At 48.1% G+C, this 21460-nt stretch overlaps 1 protein-coding gene across 10 annotated transcripts in view; it reads left to right on the top strand.

Annotated features, from left to right (window-relative positions):
- The window catches only part of DOCK6 (dedicator of cytokinesis 6), a 95381-nt gene extending 84926 nt beyond the window's left edge, over window positions 1-10455 (top strand). For all 10 annotated transcript variants that reach the window (XR_014506265.1, XR_014506266.1, XR_014506267.1 and 7 more), the window contains 6 exons: window positions 1326-1415; window positions 2363-2599; window positions 4731-4874; window positions 5174-5280; window positions 6962-7129; window positions 8331-10455. Coding sequence is in view for 6 of the 10 variants with exons in the window: in XM_083419241.1 (XP_083275367.1) it covers window positions 1326-1415; window positions 2363-2599; window positions 4731-4874; window positions 5174-5280; window positions 6962-7129; window positions 8331-8373 (789 nt within the window). In the remaining 4 variants the exon portion in view is untranslated. The remainder of the gene's footprint in view (window positions 1-1325; window positions 1416-2362; window positions 2600-4730; window positions 4875-5173; window positions 5281-6961; window positions 7130-8330) is intronic.
- Window positions 10456-21460: the final 11005 nt, after the last annotated feature.

The following is a 21460-nucleotide window of genomic DNA, read 5'->3' as shown; positions in this document are numbered from 1 at the left end:
ACACAAATTAGACACTGAGGGAGGCAATGAAAGCCAGGGGAGCCAAGGAAAGGTGCACTCAGCTCAGTTACATTTCCATGTGGGGATTCCATCCTATGTGAAATAATAGCCTTTACTCTCAGCTACCTGCAAGAGTTTACACTTAGTTGGGATGGGATGTTCCACTAATGTTTGACCTCTGTATTTGCATGGATTCAACCTGTCTCTTCTCCTTGTCTTGCCAAGAATGGTACAGCAGTTAACTTGGCTAAAGCAGTGTTGAAGGAGGGAGGAAGCTGTGGCTTACAACAAGCAAGACTCACACTCACTCCTACACACGCGCAACCCCTTCCCTTCACAACCCATCTTCCCAAAAGCTCCCTCGCTTTAGCCACGGCAGCTGTGGCTTTTGGCAAAGGTGTCTCTCAGCTGTAGTCAAAGCAGAGCCAAAGGGAAGAGGCTTTGGAGTCAGTTCTGATGGAGGCGGCTGCCTGCTTTCTCAGGGCTGATTCATGGCACCTGTCCATGCAGATCGTCGTGTCCTCGGGGCTTTTCCCACCATTTACTCTGAGGACCAAGGAGAGCATATGTCTCTTAAAGGCATCCTTCCCTATTTGACAAAAGCACAGTTGCAGTAGGGTCTCCTTTGTATATCAAACTGAGCATCGGGATGTGGCATGGAAACTGAAAGCCTTGCTTGCCACACTCAGATGCTTTAAGTTATTTCTCACACCCAGCCTGGGTCTGAGCTGGGAAGGGAAAGAGGTGGGCTTTCTGCCATGCACTCGCTTTGATAGGAAAAAGGACTCCTACCTACCCCTTCTTTATACCCAAATTGGCTAGTGCACACTTAATAAAACACACATACCGTATTTTTCGCTCTATAAGACGCACTTTTTCCCTCCTAAAAAGTAAGGGGAAATGTGTGTGCATCTTATGGAGCAAATGCAGGCTGCGCGGCTAAGCCAGAAGGCAGAACAGCAAGAGGGATCGCTGCGCAGTGATCCCTCTTGCCGTTCTAGCTTTTGGCTTAGCTGCGCGAAGCCTCTTCAGGGCAGGGGGAGCCTTTATCCCACTGCCCTGAAGAGGCTTCTGGGATTAAGAATGTTTTTTTTCTTGTTTTCCTCCTCCAAAAACTAGGTGCGTCTTATGGTCTGGTGTGTCTTATAGAGCAAAAAATACGGTAATTCTGGTTTGCCCTTCAGAAGCAAGCACAGAATAAGCCTCTCTCCACGATAGCTGCAAGGAATTTTCCTTGGTCTCAATGGCTGGAGAAGCCCAAATGTTCACCTCTGTCCCTTTTGTCATGCTCTGAAGAACTCCCCTGTATCCTTTCCCCTTTGCAGGAGTTTTACACTGAGCGCTTTGGGCATGAAATGGTAGAAATCATCAAAGGTTCCAACCCTGTGGACAAAGCCAAGCTGGATCCTAACAAGGTAGTTTCGCTCTTTATCATGTGTTGGGAGTGCCTTGCATTAGCAAGCCAGACACTGCTGAGGGACTAGTCTGCATATTTTGTTGGGCTGGAATAACTATAGCGAGGAGGGGGACTTCTGCCCCATGTGGTCTGGGATTGTGTCTCATGTTCAGCAAGGAAAGAGATCTCTAGAAGATTTGAAGCATGCTATTCCTTCTAGCTGGGACGCGGGTGGCGCTGTGGGTTAAAGCCTCAGCGCCTAGGGCTTGCCGATTGAAAGGTCGGCGGTTTGAATCCCCGCGGTGGGGTGCGCTCCCGCTGTTCGGTCCCAGCGCCTGCCAACCTAGCAGTTCGAAAGCACTCTCGGGTGCAAGTAGATAAATAGGGACCGCTTACTAGCGGGAAGGTAAACGGCGTTTCCGTGTGCGGCTCTGGCTCACCAGAGCAGCGATGTCACGCTGGCCACGTGACCCGGAAGTGTCTTCGGACAGCGCTGGCCCCCGGCCTCTTAAGTGAGATGGGTGCACAACCCTAGAGTCTGTCAAGACTGGCCCGTACGGGCAGGGGTACCTTTACCTTTTATTCCTTCTAGGCTAAATGGCCACCTTCCTTCTCCCTGCCCCGTATATCACAATTAAAATAGGATCTTATTTCCCCACTACTTCCATAACCCTTGGTTTGTTCATAGGAAGCTGAAATTATGGCGTGACCCATGCCATAGCAATAGTTTTGGCAGCAGGTAAAGGCATTTTATTACCGCAGTCTGCTAAGGTCATTTTTATCTGTAGTCCAGCCTTTGCAGCGCCAAGAGATGCTTTCTCCCATAGTCCGTTGGCCCCGGTGTGTTTGGTAGCTTAGATGACAGTCAGGACAAGCAGACCCCTTGTGTGGCAGAGGAGAATGAGGTGGTGCTGCCCCAGCTTTCTACTGACTGCCCCTGCCGCCTTGTTGTCTTCCTTGCCGCAGGCCTACATCCAGTTGACTTACGTGGAGCCGTTCTTCGACACGTATGAGCTGAAGGATCGTGTCACGTACTTTGACAAGAACTACAACCTGCGCACTTTCATGTTCTGTACTCCCTTCACGCTGGACGGGCGAGCGCACGGCGACCTGCACGAGCAGTTCAAGCGCAAGACTCTGCTCACCACCTCCCACGCTTTCCCCTACATCAAGACCCGCATCAATGTCATCCACAAGGAGGAGGTACTCTGGGGTGGGGATGGTGAGTGGGTGGAGGCATATGAGAATGGGGAGCAGGGCCGCGGGGGCTACAATTCTCAAAAATAAAAAAATAGTGTAGTTGTCAGGTGGTGGTGTGGTTGCTCGAGAGCAAACAGGCAGGACTCCAACCTGTCTTTTCCAGCTTTATTATTAGTGCAAACTATTTACAGTGCAGAGTGTCGCAAGTTCATGTCTGGATTAGTCGCTAGCAGAATCTGGGAGTAGCCAGTCCTTGTACCTCCCCCAGAATAACAGCCATGTGACCCGCCTTCCTTCTCCTCCCCTCTCTGCGCCGAAACCTACTGCGCAGACTGGGTGCTGGCAAAGGGGTACCGTACTTCCCTCCCCTCCGCTTTGCTCAGGCTCCGTGTTGAGATTCTCCCTAGCATCTCCTGGTCGCTGCACCTCCTCCCCACTGGAACTGCTTCACAAGATCTTCGGAGGTTCCCTGTAACACAACTGCCCTTCCACCTCTCGCCTCTGAGCTGATGGCAGTTCCCTGACAGTAGTGAAAAAATTCAGCTAAGCAAGAATCTCAAAAAAATTCAAAAGCACATTTTGAGTCCTTGAGCTTGTAAGCAATGCATTCCGCAATCTCAGAAACCAGAAAAAACTGTGACATGTTTTCCAGTGGGGTGGGGTCCAGCATTTCTGCTAAAATGTCTCTCCCCACTCCCCTTGTGAGACTGACAAAACTCAAAATAAATAATAAACATTGCAGAATAAATTATAAAAGAGAAGCCATGCTTGCTTGCTTGCTTAGTTACTTACTTGTTTGTTTATATTTCATGGAATTTATTCACCACTTGATAGTAAAACAAACAAACAGACAAACCCCAAAGCATAGTTCTTTAACTTAACACGCTGCTATTATTTTCTGCCATATAAATATTATGACTGACTTTTGTTTTGTTTCTGGTGACGAATACCATTATTTGTTGTTCATAATGTTTCATGTTACTCTTAATAAAGATTATATTACTAAGACAACAACCTCAAAGCAGTTTACAAAAGATAAAACAGTGAAATAAAGAAGAAATCGTAACTATACTTTAAAGCATATAAAAATATAAAACAGATTAAAATGACCTCAACTTTCTAAGCATACATGCAAGTCCCACGATCTGCTTGCTCATTATGCAAAATTCACTTATCGAAACACAATGAATCATGCCCAGACCTCGCTACGTGCATGGCTGATTCAGATATCTGAACAGCCAGAGTTCGCTATCTGCCTTGCTCGTTTATGCTTTCCTGGTTGGCGCCTGCCATTTCCAGGCAGAAACCATGGAGCAGAGGCGGATTTAGGGGAGCGCGACCAGTTCAGTCACACTGGGTTCAGGGGTGCCACAGGGGGTGCTGCAATTATGATGTAGAATGGAAGGCAAGAGGAAGTGGGGCCCCTGAATTTTGGCATCGCACGGAGCACTGCTGAAATTTGAGACCCCAAGGTTTGTCACTGCATGAAGGGAGCCAATGGAGAGCAAAATTGGACAAATCAAAATCAGGAGAGATTGGACAAATCAGTTTTTCCTTTGTCTTTCTCTTGCTAGTTGACTGCAGCCATTTTAAGAAGAAGCCACGGTAGGGAGGGGTAGAGAGATCACAGATTAGAAAAGTTCCCATAATGCTCTTATTATGTGAATGCTCAAATTCCTGGGAACGTATTGCATTTGCTAGGTGGGACTTGCATTTACAGTGGTACCTTGGGTTAAGTACTTAATTCGTTCCGGAGGTCCATTCTTAATCTGAAACTGTTCTTAACCTGAAGCACCACTTTAGCTAATGGGGCCTCCCGCTGCTGCCGCGCCACCGGAGCATGATTTCTGTTCTCATCCTGAAGCAAAGTTATTAACCCGAGGTACTATTTCTGGGTTAGCAGAGTCTGTAACCTGAAGCATATGTAACCTGAAGTGTATGTAACCCGAGGTACCACTGTACAGTATATATACTCGATTTGCTTAATTTTTGCAGTTTGCAGAACTGAGCCTTTTTTTTTAATGCAGAATTTAGATTGGGCCCAGAATGTATTGCTTGGAGTTTTATATGAATGGCACATGCCCATCTCCTGACGCTTCAGCTGTGTTTCTGTTGTTTGGTCTCTTCTCCCCAGATTATTCTCATTCCCATAGAGGTGGCCATAGAGGACATGCAGAAGAAGACCCAGGAGCTGGCCTTTGCCACCCACCAAGATCCACCTGATGCCAAGATGTTGCAGATGGTGCTGCAAGGATGTGTTGGCACCATAGTCAACCAGGTAGTTGCCCACGGAATGGGAATAAGTGATCGATTTGGGGGGAAAGGGAAGCTTCCAGCCAAAGTGGACTGTGGAGTCAGCAGATCACAGGTGTTGGGTGAGAACAGAAATTAATTCAGGGTCTGATGGGGGTAAGGAGTTCAGGTTAACACGGAAGTAGAGGGTAGGGGAAGGGAGCCTGAAAGCAGGATGGAGACCCTTGGTGCCATTGTGATAGCTAAGAGTGAGTTACTGAGTCAGAATCAATGTGGAGGGCAGTAGGAGGACTTCTCCTTGACCCCAAGCCCCTTGTGTTCCAGGGACCTCTGGAGGTGGCGCAAGTATTTTTGGCTGAGATCCCCGAAGACCCCAAGCTCTACCGACACCACAATAAGCTGAGGCTCTGCTTCAAGGACTTCACCAAGAGGTACCGCACAGCACACCTGCCCTGAATCTGCAGCTTGAAATCCTTTTCCGCCTGTAATGCCCTTACATGGCTATATCCACTCAATCTTGCTCTGCTTCAAGTGCCTTTTCGGAGAATTGAGGTTGCTTATTAGTACGTTTTGTTGTGGCTGCTGATGTCTGGCATCCTGCTGTGTTTAATTAAACACCCTGCCAAGAGCTTCCTGTCGCAATTTGAATCTTGTTGGATGTGAAGTTTCTGTTGGAAATTTAGCTTACCTTCTTTCCAGGAGATTTGAATGTCTAAATTTATGCTGAATGCTTTGAAAATGGAGGGCTAGGCTAAAAATTACTTCCTATCCCATTCCCACACATCAGCCATTGAACAGGAAGGGGCTTTGCTCCTGTTTCGTTCTCTACTTTGATCTGTGACAAGTCCCACTAGTATTCACAGAATCATAGAGTTGGAAGGGACCCTGAGGATCATCTAGTCCAACCCCCTTCAATGCAGGAATATGCTGCTGTCCCTTATGGGGATCAAACCTGCAACCTTGGCGTTATCAGCGTCGCACTGTAACCAACCGAGGCATCCAGCTGCATGATCTTGGTGCAATTCTTGTTGAGCGAGGGGGGTGGGAAAGTAGGATTGTTTTTCATGAAGCTGCCTATTCCTTAATTGTAAATGCAGGGGGAGACTGCGGAAAGCACCTGCCGGCTGCCTATATTATATTTCTCATTAGACTAGTATCCTGCCCTTCACCTGAAATGCCCCAAGGCATCTTAACAGAATAACAAAATACAAGAATCCAGAAAATCATTTAAAAACATTAAAATCAGTCAGTCCAACAAGAAAACCACAACACATCATCAGTAGAAATCAATATGGAGGTTTCACCAGCACCTTAAAGCATGAAGCTTGACAAAATGAGGATGTTTTAACTGCCAGCATACTCAACATTACTCAATATACTGATAATGTATATTCTGCCCCCTGCAACCACTTCCAGAGCAGTTTAATAGCTGCTAATAAGAATGACCACTCTTTTTTAAGAAGGTGGTGCCTTCAGAGAATATCCTGTAATTTTTAAGCCTCTAAATGCTTAAAAATACCATGAAGATGTTATTTATAGTTTATTAATGGTTCACTTGTCTGCATATCTACTCAGGCAAGTTCCATTGAGTTCAGAGGGACTTACTCTCATAGGATAGCAGTTTAAGAATCATCTGAGGAGGCTGAATGGTCCTGGGGTTTCTTGTGCCAGAGAACAGACCTAGCTCCCCTCTGTCCAGAGGATTGACAGTTCTAATTCCTGGTTGTGCTTCTCTTTAAACTAAGGAAATTTAGATGGTCTGCTTTTCAGCACTTTATGCCTGGAGTCTGTGCCTGGAGTGAGTGACAACTTCTTAAAGTCAGCCCTGAGCTGGTTCCACCACGAACCTCTTACTCACTGCCAGTGTGGTGTAGTGGTTAAGAGCAGTGGACTCGTAATCTGGTGAACTGGATTCGCTTCCCCGCTCCTCCACATGCAGCTGCTGGGTGACCTTGGGCTAGTCATACATCTCTGAAGTCTCTCAGCCCCACTCACCTCACAGAGTGTTGGTTGTGGGGGAGGAAGGGAAAGGAGAATGTTAGCCCTTTGAGACTCATTCGGGTAGTGATAAAGCGGGATATCAAATCCAAATCCAAACTCCTCTTTTTTTAGGTGTGAAGACGCCCTTCGCAAGAACAAGACGCTGATTGGACCAGACCAGCGGGAGTTTCTCCGAGAGCTGGAGAGGAATTACCAGCGCCTCAAGGAAGCCCTGCACCCGCTTCTCAACCGCAAGATCCCTCAACTCTACACCCCTCTGGCCCCCCATTCTGCACACAGGTGAGGGAAACCTTGTTGCGCATATTCCGAAAAAGGCTGTGAGCAGAGACTCAGATCGAAGATGCTTCGATCAGACCACACAGGCAACTTTGGTGGTGACAGCTGCCAGGATTCCACTGGCCACCTACTTGTCCTTTTGGCCTCTGTCTTTCCCCCTTCAGCAAAGATCTTTATGAGAAGCCTAGAAAGGACTACTAGGGTTTCTCTGCAGACATGGCACCATCGACTGGAAGCGCCTTCCCAAGCCCTTGTGCTGCTCCCCAGGGCAGGAAGCTCCTGTTGGGATTTTGCCCGGAGGTCTGGAAAGAAAACACAGACTACAGCATGAGCTCCATACATTTCATTTCATATTTTTTTTAAAGGACATGTTCCTTCCTGAACCTGGAAGTCCATCTGTAATTTCTGCTAAATGTTGGTTTTATTCCTTTATCCCATTTATGTCGTTTTTGTTTGTTAGGAAAAGGAAGTTTTGGTCCCGGTCCTTGCTCACAGCCCCTGGTCAGAGAGTTGGAAGGCACCAGAAGGGCACCCCAACCAGCCTCTTAAGGCAGAGCCCAGGGCCATCTGCTCACCAGCACAGTGGAAAAAACCTCTGGGGTCCCCACAATCCTGTACACCAGTTCTGAAGGGCCGTTCCCCATCCCCCAAGTATACTGCACTGCGGCACATAGCCGGTGCAGACACTTCCTTCATGTGCATAGTTTCAGCCTAGCAGGTTTTGCTAACCAGTGGCTCTGCCCTTAGAAGCTGCTGGACTATAGCTCATGTCATCCTTGACCATTGGCTATGCTGGTTTTGACATGGGAGTTAGATTCCAACATCATTTATCTGGAGGACCACCTGTCTGCCCACCCTACTCCAATTCTAAAGTGTAAATACCTTGGGGCTTTGACTCTTCAGTGGTTTAGACAATACTGAACTAAGTGGACCGGTGGTTTTTGAGCTTGCATAGGCAGCTTGCTCTGCACCTTTTATAAAGGTGGCAGTTTTTTGGAAGCTGTGCTTCGGGCTTTACTAGTGTGGCTTTTATCCTTTCAGGATGACTTAGATTTGGACAGTAAATGTGTACTGTCTTCTTATCTGCCTGAACCTTCAGGATGAAGCCATTTGCCCTGCTGTTATCGTTCCCTCCCAATCCCCAGTTACAGAACATGCTTTTTCTTCTTCTGAGTCTTGCGCTGTGCTTGTTTCCTCCTGCCAGAAACTCCTTCAGCAGACTGAGTTTGCGGAAGACTGAAGCCTAGAAAGGGAAGCCCCCGCTGGAACGGACCACCTGAAAAACTGCAGGGACCATTCGCGGGAGGGAACTACTGAGCCTTGCATCCCCCAGGGTTGCCGCCAAGCAGAATGACAGGCTGCTTGCTCTGTTCTGGGAGGCCAACGCTGAGACTTGGAGTACCCTCCCGTGTCATTCCAGGATGTGGGCCAGTCGGACACTTCAAGAGGAAGGAGACATCTCTGTGGGAGCTGGCGGTGGGAGTGATCTGGCTCCCACATTTGTGCAGCTCAGAGCTGTGCCCCACCCTCAGGAAGCCTTGCAGTGCACAGCTTTCTCGATGAAGCACCCCAGCTGTGAGACCATCTGCAGATCCTCTTCCCTAATGAACCGAAGATTTGCTTTTGCTCTCATGGGCCTTTGACTTCCACAGAGAATAGCCAGATTTGAAACTCTGGGTATGGTTGCAGTTGGAGGCCCACCCACTGTGGATTTTGTGTTGTCTTCTGTCTTGACAGCTGGGCTCAGCCCAGAATCTTAGGTTTCTCCCTTTCTCCTGATCTGTTTTTGACACTCCCCTTTGTGGCTACCAACCACGTAGAGTTGTCAGCTATTTGTTCATGAATCAACAAGAATGACAGGACCAAGTTCTTGTTCCCATTCCTGACTGGAGAGGGTGGGGAGAAGAGAGAGGCAGTGGTCTCTGAGGTTGAGTTAGGGGGCTGAAACCTAGGACACCTGGGTTCGCTTCCTCACTTTTGGAGGTGAACACATCCTCTTGCACTAAGAGCTTGATATGTCCACCCAGTGCTTGGGCTGAAACCCAGGAGTCCTGACCCCATACTTTCTCATCTCTTCCCTCCAGCCCCTTCCCAGGAGATCCTGACTGCCGGTTTTTATGTAGCTGGTCACCAAGTGATGGCCTTCTGCCATCTGCCTTCTGGGACCCTCAGCTTCCTCACTTGCAGCATGGGCCAAAGACCCTTCCCTATTTCACATGCCTCTTGCTATACCCTTTTCGAGGCAGGGGCTAGTATTTGCACGCACACTTGATCACAGCAGTGCCTTCTAGAGTGAGCAGAGGAGTTCTGTTCCCCTCCTTCCGCCCCCAAAATGCCAAGGGGGAGGGGCTGTGTGTGCATTTGTTCGTTAAGAGGATGAATGAACTCTGAGCATCCCTCACCTTCGTCAGTGCCTCTCCCCCACCTTCCCAAGCAAGCGGTAGCGAAGGAAAATCACCGCTGCAGGCTTGAGTTGAGTTTAGACTTTGATCTCACTCTTATAGGAATGAACAGCCTTCTCCTGGGGGAGTAGTGATTAGCCCCTGCCCATAGTGGCAGAGCAAAGTGTATTTGGGAGAAATGGGTGTATTCTGCTTTCTTTAATAGGGCATGATTTGAGGATCGAGGGCAATGGCAAAATGCTCTTGTGTTTTTACTACTGGAGAGAGTAAATCCAGATTTACTTGAAAGCAATGGGGAGCATTTCATTCAAACACATAGGATTAATCCAGACGATATTTCTGTATGGACTCCCTTGATTTGGACTGAGTATTTTTTTTCCTTGCTCAGTTTAGCATCATTTTTTGCAAAAGCAAAATGAGCTAAAACAAACAGATTTGTGTAAGTGGTGCTGATTTGGTTCCAAGTTTCTCCTTTTTGGTTTTCTTAGATTCGTACAGGCACTGGACCAATCCAACAGGTGAAACTTCCCACTGTTTCTCTCCCTTGCTCAGTAACCCCCTTCACATAACCACCCAAAGACCTTTTTTAAAAAAAATAAAAATTAAAGGTTGGTGCTCTTTCCTAACAGTGGAAGACAAAAGGAGCCAAGTGCTAGAGTTCAGTTGCTTCCTTATAACCAAAGCTGCAACAGTTCGGATTCAAAATGTCACGTTCTCATGTTTAAGAAATATCCTTCTCTCTGGATCAGAGTTTCACTCCTCTTACCTTGCTCCAGGCCAGATATTCTGGACATGGTAAATGCTACGTTTGTGCTATGGCCAGGCCAATGGTAGGCAGCTGAGATTTGATTTCTGTATGTCTTGCTCCTTGGTGGAGAAGTTTGTAAACATTTTATTTATAATGCCATTAAACAAAATCCAAAGAGACTGATTCTGATCTTATTAATGAATAGGGTTGTGTCATTTGTTCACACTCAAGTCACCTAGGAATCTGTACTAGCTACAGTTGTGTCATAAGCTTCAGAATACAGGAACTAATCCAAGAGCCTAGTGAATCCAGAGAACCCAACTTTCCATTTTTGAACTGGTCAAGTTTTAGGTCCTCATTGTTAGCAAGAACCCACGGATATGGACAGAGTTTGCTTTGTGCTTTGAAATTTTAGGACACCCTTGGGACAGGGCTGCTGTTGTCCCCTAATCCCTGTTCCTTCTCTGTTTTGACAGACTTGTTTTTCTAACCACCACAAACACCCTTTCTGCTGCCATTGACAAAACTCAATGGCTCTGAATCCAAACATTTATCAAATGCAAACACTTAACTTCGGCTGTCTGTATTTTCCAGGTGCTGATTGTGGCTATATTTCTAGGGCAGCCTTTTAGCCCTCCCTGCACCAATGTTTCCGAATCACAAGTGCTGCCATGCCAAGGATGGGGCATTCAGGGGCCTAGAAAAATAAGCTGAGGAGCTGTTTTGAGGAGAGGCATTTGCAAACAAGGAAGCCAAGAGAGGAGGAGGAGTGTGAAACAAAAAAATGTAACAGGGAAGAGGCATGTGTTACGCAAAGCATTCCCAAGTACCGCCTTGGTACTCTGCTGTCCAGGAACAAAACAAAACAACATAGGGCAGGAGGGCTGACAGTTACAATGGGAAGAGCTTGAATCCCAAGGTGGAAGATCCAGCTTACAGACAAGGTTTCCCAATAGCAGTGTGGGTTTGGTGCCCAGGTGCACGGCAAAGGCGTAGCTGGTTCTCAGTGGGGCCTTGTTTGCAGACCGTGGGTTGGTTTTGCAATTGTGCGTGGGCTTCTGCAAACCATCTGGCCAACAAGCTAGTGAAAGAAGAGAGTGATGGAGGAGTTGAGCCCAAAGATAAGTGAGCCACAGGAAATCCCACAAGCGAGTGCTGGGAGTACCTGGTGTCTTGCAGTAGCACAGGCAATTTGAAAAGAAGAAAAGAGTACAAGGAGCTTTCATCATTGAAGCTGCCATGCAAACCTATTGGCCCACTGTGGGCTCTGTAATCACACTAGACCATCCATGGCACTTCAGTGCTTTCATGGTTTCCAGAGCAGTAACTGTGCCAGCTTTTTGCATTAGAAACAACAAAGTGTGTCTATGCATTTGCCTGTAACTCGAGATCACACTTCTTGATGAACCCTTCTCATGGGTTGTAGTCTATCCCATAATAAATGTGTACAGGTGCCACAAGGCTCTCTGCTGTTTTTAATGAGCATCCAAGCCACAGCCCAGGTGGGCAGCTGATGTTTTGCTGCGTTGGGAAAACTGGGCTGATATGAAGTTATTATGCACTGGAAATGGGTGGAGGGAAGAAGAAATCTCGCTGTTAAGAACGCTTGAATTGTGAAAGTGTAATAGGGAAGGAGGCTAATGGCAAAGCCCCAGAAGGGGGTTACTCGTGTGTCGGGAACGTGGACAGCAAATACCGTACTTTTCTGTGTATAAGACTAGGTTTTTTCCTAAGAAGTGGGTACCGTCTTATACATGGATAGTGCATAGGGTGGACATTTGATTGGCTGCTGCCACGGCTGTCAACGGCTGTTATTGGTTGCTGCGTCAATCAGTGGTGTTGATTGGCTGATGCTCCGGCAGTTGGGTGTGAGATTTGCAGCTTCTGTCAGTTATGGGACAGACAGCGGATTTAGCGATGTGAGCGGGTGAGGAATTTTCAGCAACCCCCCCCCCCAAAAAAAAAGGTTTAGCAACTCTGGGTAATCCACACCCCCCAAAAAAGCTCAACTCTGGGCAATCCTCTGCAAAAGAAAGCTCAGCAACTCTTTGCCATCTCTCCCCATTTTCTTAAATTTGAGTCCCCCAAAATAGGGGAGGTCTTATACAAAGGGGCGTCTTATAGGCGGAAAAATATGGTACTCCAAGGGTGGGTCTGTTATTATAATAGTACCTCAATGTCCAATTGGAGAGGTCCTTCCATGTCTTGGCATAATTCTGAAGGGATGCTTTCATATCTGGAGAGGGCCTCCTGGGTCCTGCAGGAGTTAGCATTGCTGGCCCAGAACATTTAATGGGAACCCCATGACTTTGGGATGTTTACAGCAAAAGCAGAAAATAGCATCTTGTCCTTGTCTGATTATCTTAGCAGAAATAAAACAGAACAGTGAAGGAAGCGCTTTGCTAAGGCAGCTCAGAATAGAACTGTTGTTTGGGTTCACACACAACCTGTGTTACTTTTTTTTCTCCCATGCACAAATTACTTTAAAAGCCAGAAGCGCCAGCAACCATTTCTAGACACTGAGAGAGAATAGGAGAATATCTGCAGAAATGTGAGCTTTCCACTACAAAGGCCTTTGCTCAGAAATTTGTAACTGCGGTGACTCCCTGCTAATGGGGACAGGAGGTAATGTTAAAATTAGTGATTTGTCTTTAAATGGGGCAATTGTGGTTAAAAAATAAAGCAGGGGTGAAAGGACTATGGACTCCTTTTGACCCCCTCTTATTCCACGAACCAGGGGACGCAGGTGGTGCTGTGGTCTAACCGCTGAGTCTCTTGGGCTTGCCAGTTGGAAGTTTAGCGGTTCGAATCCCCACAACGGGGTGAGCTCCTGTTACTCTGTCCCAGCTCCTGCCAACCTAGCAGTTCGAAAGCACACCAGTGCAAGTAGATAAATAGGTACCGCTGCAGTGGGAAAGTAAACAGCATTTCTGTGTGCTCTGGTTTCCGTCACGGTGTTCCATTGTGCCAGAAGCAGTTTAGTCATGCTGGCCACATGACCCGGAAAGCTGTCCATGGACAGATGCTGGCTCCCTCGGCCTGAAAGTGAGATGAGCACCGCAACCCCATAGTCTCGTTTATTGGACTTAACTGTCCAGGGGTCCTTTACCTTTTTACCTTGTTCCTTGAACCCTTTCATATTGCAACAGCAGAATGGGACAGGGACATGCTCCCGCAAGGTCCTTTGTCCCACAGTGGATGATGGAAATGTCCTCTTCGAAAAGCCAAGCAGAGGAGGACTGTCAAAAGGGGATTATTTTGCACATGCCTAAATCAAGCATGTAGAGATGTGTGCTCTTGTTCTCTCTTGCTTCCTCTTAAGCCATCACATATAGAACCCTCTGCCTGTTACTGGGTGAGAGACCAAACCAATGGTTCTTAGCACTCCCTTATCACTGTGAGACTTTGGCAGGGGTGTAATTTATTTTCCACACTTAATTGTGGAGGAGAGTTAGGTTTTTTCCTTTTCTTTCTCGCCTCTGTGTACATCTCATTATATTTCATTCACACTAGTGGATATTTGACACCCGTCTGGGTGGGGAAGAGCAAATTCACTTTGCAATACAATCTCTGTTGCTTTTTAATTTGCACTGCTGGAGCACTTTTTAGGGAGGCAATGTTTTGCAATTTAACCTTTCCCCTTTAAAATAAACAGCAACACCAAACAAGCTAAAAGCATTTTTATGGTAATTGAACACTGGGGGATTTAAAAATAGTCCATTTTTGAAAATGTATGCTAAAATGCCTTTTTGTTTAACCACTATTGTGCAGGATTTCTAAATATTTTAAAACTAACCGTAGGTGAAAAGGCATGTCAGTGCAAATTTTAAAAATCAACAAAAAAATCAGCATGCTGCTAAAAGGGTACTTCAAAGGGTGCTAAATGGGAAGGTTGAGAGATGATGAATGGATTCACCTGCTTCACTTATCACATCCCTGTTCATGTAAATAAGCTCTCCTCTTTCTCATAAGCAGGCCCCGAGAGTGCAGTACATGGCCTCTGAACATAGCCATTATGGCCCTTGATAACCTTTAACCTTCATCACGAATCTGTCTGTAATATTTTGGTATCTTTTTATCGTGGAGGCCTGGATAAACTCCAGAATTCAGCACCGCAAGGGCAACAGAAAGATCAAATGTCAATTTTTATTGTATCAAAAAGGGAAGTAACATACTTACCAAAGATGTTTGAACAGAGGAAAGAGTTAAAAACCAATTGTTCCAAAAACATGCCTGAAAACACAGAAAAGGTAAGGAAAGAGAAATGGGGGGGGGGGGTAGGGTGGCGGGGGGGGTGATGTTGGCTGAATGAGAGAACAGGGAAGATTAGACTGAAGGATCTGCTTGTTTTGAAACAAGGGATTCAGAAAAGGAGAAGGGAGTTTGGGTAGCAATTTTGGAGAGTTTTGGCAGAGGCAAATCTAGGCTTTATTTCATTCAGGTAAAAGACCCAGTTTGGTACACACACACCCCGCCCACATAGGGTTGCCATATAAAAATTCCTGACACCTGCAAAAATAGTGATGTTATGCACTTTGAGCTGTTTCCATTGCTTTTTCCATCGCATTGCCATACATCCAGGTATTCCCTGACATTTTGCCAATTTGGCAAAATTCACCCATGACGCCATTTTTACACCCAAAAACCAGGACATGCGCGCACACAGGCTGGGAGCCTCAATGGTACCCCTCTGGAGGCTTCACCCAGGGCAACCCCCCCCCCCCCAGCTAGCACCCCACACGGTATTTGTGACTCTGGCTTTGGGAAAGTTGTTAGGTAAGAACCAGAAGAGAGCCAGGAGGAAACTTTGGGGTAACAGCTGAGAATAAAAGCCCAGTTTTTGCAGTGAGTGGCTACAGATAGTGAGGGAAGGAGGATCTGAGTTTTGGGGCTGAAAAACAGTGGAAAGAGGGAATGAGCACAGATAACGAGAAGAGACAGCTGATTCCCACCCCACCCCCCCAAGCCAACAGGGTGGGTTGAGGAACAGGAAATGTGGAAAGAATTATATATCCTTAGGGACTCCAAAGATTCCCTGTTGATAAGGTGAAATGCATCACTTTTTATGTTCAAGATGCACTTAAAGACAAAGATTGCTAATCCGGACTTCCTGGCAGTGAGTGGGCGTTAAAAGTTTTCAAATGGTGCCAGCCAAGAAGAAGGCATCCTAAATGCCAGGGAAATGACTTCCAAAAAATTATTTCGCTTTACAGGTAGGATGGGAAGAAAAAGGTTGGCATACCCTTTGGGCTCATTTGGTGAGAACCACAGACGACTGATTCGTTGCAAAAAAAGGAGTGACATTTTAGGTGATCGTACCTTGCATAGTTAAGGGACACGGGTGGTGCTGTGGGTTAAACCACAGAGCCTAGGGCTTGCCGGTCAGAAGGTTGGCGGTTCGAATCCCTGCGACGGGGTGAGCTCCGGTTGCTCAGTCCCTACTCCTGCCAACCTAGCAGTTAGAAAGCATGTCAAAGGGCAAGTAGATAAATAGGTACCGCTCCGGCGGGAAGGTAAACGCCGTTTCCGTGAGCTGCTCTGGTTCACCAGAAGCGGCTTAGTCATGCTGGCCACATGACTGTACACTGGCTCCCTCGGCCAATAACGCGAGATGAGAGCCGCAACCCCAGAGTCGGCCACGACTGGACCAATGGTCAGGGGTCCCTTTACCTTTACACTTCTAGAAGGAGCCCAATGTTCTTTTGTTTGCTTTAAATGTACAAATGATAGTGGAGGCTGATGTGCAGGCGAGAGCAACCCAAGGATTTAGCAGGAGGTGTTGCAACTCAACTTGCTGGGAATGCAGTGTGCTTGCGTTCCCCCAGGACAAAATTGAGCTTCCTTTTCAGGTGAAGGCTACCGTAGCAAAAGCTGGATTTTTTGGTGTACTTCATAACAGATGTCTGTCCTGAAAGCTGGAATATCATGCCTCCCACCGTCCTAACCACTGCCTGAAAAAACAAAACAAAGCACCAAAGAAGAGAAAACAGCATTGCCAGTGATTTCCATATTTGTCAAGAATGTTTTTAGCAAACAGGACCTTGGTTTTGAATTAGTGGGAAGCCACACCCTACCCTAACAATCTTTAGGCTGCAATCTTAAACATGCTGGTTTGGAAGGAAGGCAGGAAATCTCCCTGGAATCCATGGCCCATAAGATTAGGTCATGTAGCCTAGTGGACATGACGGCTTAGAAGGCATTGTGTGTGACGGGGAACGTCCCCAGATACACTAATCTGCTTTATGGTAGCCATTTCAGCCCAGAACTTCAGGAACCAACACTGTGATAGCAGAAATCACTCCAGGAAACTCAGATTTTAATCTGGGGACATGTACTGCATAGTATTCTTCATGAGGGTGGAGAGGCTCAACCAGCTTTCTTCTCAGACCCTCCAAGTGTCCCTATTTCCAGGGGCGTCCCTGATTTAGAGAAGCTGTCCCGGTTTCATATTTGATCCTGGAATGTCCCACTTTCCCTTAGGATGTCCCTATTTTCATTGGAGAAATGTTGGAGGGCATTATGGAGTTATCCGACTCCTGAGCCGTCTGAAGGCAATCCTATATAGGGAAGGGTTTTGGGGTTTTTTAATGTTTTATTGTGTTTTTATATACAGTGGTACCTCGCAAGACGAATGCCTCGGAAGACGAAAAACTCGCAAGACGAAAGAGTTTTTCGTTTTCTGAGTCGCTTCGCAAGATGAAACGTCTTGCGCCTTTTTTAAAAAACTGCCAATGCAATGGGAAACCGTCAATATGCAGTGGTGCTTTGCAAGACGAAAAAACTCGTAGAACTAAAAAACTCGCAGAACGAATTAATTTCGTCTTGCGAGGCACCACTGTATGTTGAAAACTGCCTAGAGTGGCTGGGGCAACCCAGTAAGATGTCTGGAGTATAAATAGTAAAATTATCATTATGGAATGGGACGTCCCTATTTTCATCGGAGAAATGTAGGAGGGCATGTTCACTCCTTTCATGAAAGTGTATTTAGAAATATAGATGGATGCTATAAGGTAGACTTGTCACTTTTTAGCCCCCCTGTGATTTCTACGGTAAATGTTCTTGTTCTTCCTGAAGGAACAACAGGCTTATTAACTACAAACTACAAAAATTGGGATCCCCTCCAAACCTGTGCCAGAATGACACCCAATGTAACATGAGCATCTCATTTGCTCATGTTATCTTCCCTCCTCCTCTGTTATTGAATGAATCACTTCCTAGCAGCTGCCAGCTCAATCTGTGCCCTCCCTTTGGGCGACACTCATGGGGTGAACACTTCCTGCCTGCTGCCCCAACTCTCTCCTACCCACTACCAATGTATCGATAAGAGGAGGGGGAAGCTGCCCCACCACAATCCCCTTGGGGTGAGCTCAAGAGGAACTGCTCTGATACAAAGGCATGCTAGCTGCTGGCAACTGGCTGGGAGGAACTGAACGGTTATCCAAATCACGAGGCTGCCCACGCTGTCCCTTCTTCGATGTCTGCAGAGCTCTGTGTTTGGGGCAACCGCTGAATATCACAGATGTAATGGAACTGGAAATCTTTACAGGAAAGACCAGGCCATTAAAAGGCCTACAGGGACTATTTTGTGACTCGGGGGACTTCTGCCAGCTGATCTACCTCCCAGCTTGTGAGAAGCTGTGAGGAGACCAGACCAACAAGCTTGTTGACCTGAAGCCAAGACTTCAATTATGGTCAGATGCATTAAGGACTGAAAGAAGGAAGTTGTCCTGGCTCAGTTAAGGGTTGGGCAGAAAGTTCCTTACCATCAGCATGAATTGAGGAGGAAGGTCCCACCCATATACATGCCTTGTGTCGTTTCTCTCCCTTTTAAATGCATCTTGCCAGAGTGCCCACAATTCTCAAGTGCACAGCAGATTCTGCAGGCGTGAGGAACCCATGGTCCCTCCAGAAGTTGCTGGACTTGCAGCTGCCATCATTCTTGGCCATGAGCCATTGGCCATGCTGGCTAGGCCTGATGTGTAAAGGTAAAGGGTAAAGGGACCCCTGACCATTAGGTCCAGTCGTTACCGACTCTGGGGTTGCAGCGCTCATCTCGCTTTACTGGCTGAGGGAGCCGGCGTACAGCTTCCGGGTCATGTGGCCAGCATGACTAAGCCATTGGAGAACCAGAGCAGTGCACGGAAATGCCGTTTACCTTCCTGCCGGAGTGGTACCTATTTATCTACTTGCACTTTGATGTGCTTTCGAACTGCTAGGTTGGCAGGAGCAGGGATCGAGCAACGGGAGCTCACCCCGTCGCGGGGATTCGAACCGCCAATCTTCTGATCGGCAAGCCCAAGAGGCTCAGTGGTTTAACCCACAGCGCCACCCTTAGGCCTGATGTGAGCTGGGACCAAGCAACATATTGAGGCCCCCACGTTCCCCATCTCTGCCTTTCTGCATACCCAGTTCTTTGTTTCTGAGTGACAGGATCGGTCAACAAGCTTTATTTGGGTCCCTGAGCTCTAGTGAATCGCTGTCTTCTTGTCAAGACCGTTCAAATTATTAGGAAGAAATAATTGACAAAGGAACTCTCCTATGTGTGCAACTAGGCTAGAGCACAGCACATATGTGCCCAAGCTGCCATTGCGCCATAAACTTTGATATACCTACTTAACTGCCCTCCCAGCTTACTCCTCTGGTCCATTTGCCTCCTCCCGAAAATGGTGGGCAATGGCAGCCTGTAGTCTGCCTGGAAGTGACAGAAGCTGTTGCCAGGCAGACATTTCCCTCCCCAACCCAGCACCCCACACTGCCTTTGCAAGAGGCTGCCACTTTGGTCGTGCATGTATATTTCCTGAGTACAGTTCAAGTTGTGAAGTGACTCCACCGAAGGGTCCTGCAGCTGAGCTGATATGAAAGTTATTTTTGTGGTGTTAGAGCTGCGGAGGCTTTTACACATGTGCAAAACATCCTTTGATGTTTCAGCAATCAAGTAAAGCAAGTGTGTGTGTGAACTTTCTCCCTGGAGGCTACTTTGTCAACTCTTGCTGTGCACTAAATTTAGCATTTCAGGGGGTGGGGGAACAGGCATCTCCCCTGAAAGCTAGCGTTCTCCTTTGCAACTGATCTGACTTGAGCAACAACCTATTTCTCTGCCATTCTTAAGCTTCGTGTGACTCCCTCTCCTTGGTTTATCTTTTAGATGGATCTTCCTATTTTCTTTTCACGTGGGAAGAGAAGGTGCTTGAGAAGCTTCCATGTTAAAACACCACTTTCTGCACCCTTCTGCGGAGAGAACCACCACAGAGCCATGATCGATATGCCAGCACAACAGTTCTGACAGTTAAGATGCCAGGGGCACATAGCTTAGAGGGGTGGAGTTGTGAGTAGGGGGCAGACTGCTTATGCCATATTACAAGCAGGGCACTTTCCACACACACCCCAGCCGGAACTCAGTTCCAGCACCTCTCAGGTGGGTGCCTTTGGCATTCTAAGAGAACGAGGGAGGCTTTCATGGCGAGTTCTGGAAAAACAGCACTGATAAGGAGGAATACAAAAATCCATTGAAATCAAGATTGGTTGCAGCTGATATGCATTTAAGAGGAAGTTCAACCAAAATAAGTGGGGTTTTTACTTGACAGTGTGTACACAGCAAGGTCGGCCCTTCCACAAGGCAGACCGAGACAGGTGCCTTCACAGGTGTGCCCCCGCTGCCAACACAGTTGCAGGGGCTTCCGGTGAAATCTCGCAAGAACCCCGCAAAATCTTGCAGAGACCTCCCAAGACCTTCCTGAGATCCCTTTCTCAATGGGGTTCTGGGAATGCAAGGCCTCTGTGTGAACTCACAGGGCTCTTGCGAGATCTCGCTGGAACCCAGAAGCCACAGCCATGCGACCCCAGCAAGGGAGGCTTGGGCAGAGGTGGCATGGAATGGATGGGTGGCACTTGTGCAGGGCAGCACCTCCCCATTTTGCCTCAGGCGGCAGAAGGGTCCGGTCTGGGTCAGAGGCTCCAGGAGCAGTGGCTGCCAGCCCGACCAGGCAATCCCTACACTGTCAGTTGTTGGGAATGACAAGCAGGGCGAGGGCAAAGGCCACAGCTCAGTGGCAAAGACTCTGCCTCACAAGCGGAAGGTGCCAAGTTCAGTCCCTCCAGGTCAGAGTCGGGAGGCTCCTGCCAGAAATCCTGGAAAGCTGCTGCTGGCAGTCAGTGCTGGCAATACTGAGGCAGATGGATTTCACCCCCGATGGGCTGACAGTGTGCTGGTCCCGAGGGTTATCCGTGTGGCAAGATCCGAGTCCAGTCCGAGGTCGAGGGTGCGGTATGGAGGCAGTCCGTCAAAGCCGAAGCTGGTCCAAGACAGGGAGTCAGGTGAGGTCAGGAACTCTGGCAGAAGAGCAGGACAGGGTGCAGGCAGGAACAGGCTGCCAACAATGTTGCTCCCGCAACTTGGGACTGGGGCTGACTGGCTTTTATCTGCCCCGATGCGCAGGGTGGCCCCAGTCCACAGGTGACTTGCTTCTCCTGGCCTGGAGGCAAGCACTCCTCCTGCGGGAACTTAGTTCCCTCCGCCTCTCTGCCCTGAGCCTCTGCAGCTCAGGAGAGGCTGGAGGATCACCAGACCCAGAGGCAACCTCAGCTTCCCCTGACGAGGCTGAGAGTGGAGCACCTGCAGGCAATGGGTCCTCCATCACCTCCGGAGCCAGAGCAGACTCAGCTGGTACCTGAGGACCCTTCAGGCTCAAGCCCCAGCCCCGGCTCAGCTGGTTCTGGAGGAGGGGAATCCTGTGCAGGCTGGGATTCCTCCGAGTCCGAATCCCAGGCCATCACACACAGTCAGTGCGGACAATACTGAGCTAGAACAGTGTGTGGGTCTCCACCTGGGGTTTTTTTTTACTACAATTCCCATCATCCCTGACCACTGGTCCTGCTACCTTTGGATGATGGGAGCTGTAGTCCAAAAACAGGTGGGAGACGCAAGTTTGGGAAACACGGAGCTGGAGGGACCCCCGAGGGTCTCACGGGGTTCTGCGTTCCCACCAGCTCGCAAACAACCAGGCAGAAGACTACGCCGGGCTTGGATGGGCCCCTCTCTGGCCCGATCGCGGCGGCACAAGCAGGCGTCGTCCGTCCGCTCCGCTCGCGGGGCAGCTCCGCTTCTCCTCCTCCTCCTCTTCCTCGCCGCTGCCCTTCCGACGGCGGAGGCGGGGCCTCAACGGGAGGGGCGGAGCCTGCCGGAGC

Source organism: Podarcis tiliguerta, assembly GCF_965153285.1.
Source record: "Podarcis tiliguerta genome assembly, chromosome: 17".
Lineage (NCBI taxonomy): Eukaryota > Metazoa > Chordata > Lepidosauria > Squamata > Lacertidae > Podarcis > Podarcis tiliguerta.
This window is presented reverse-complemented; position numbering and strand designations above follow the sequence as displayed.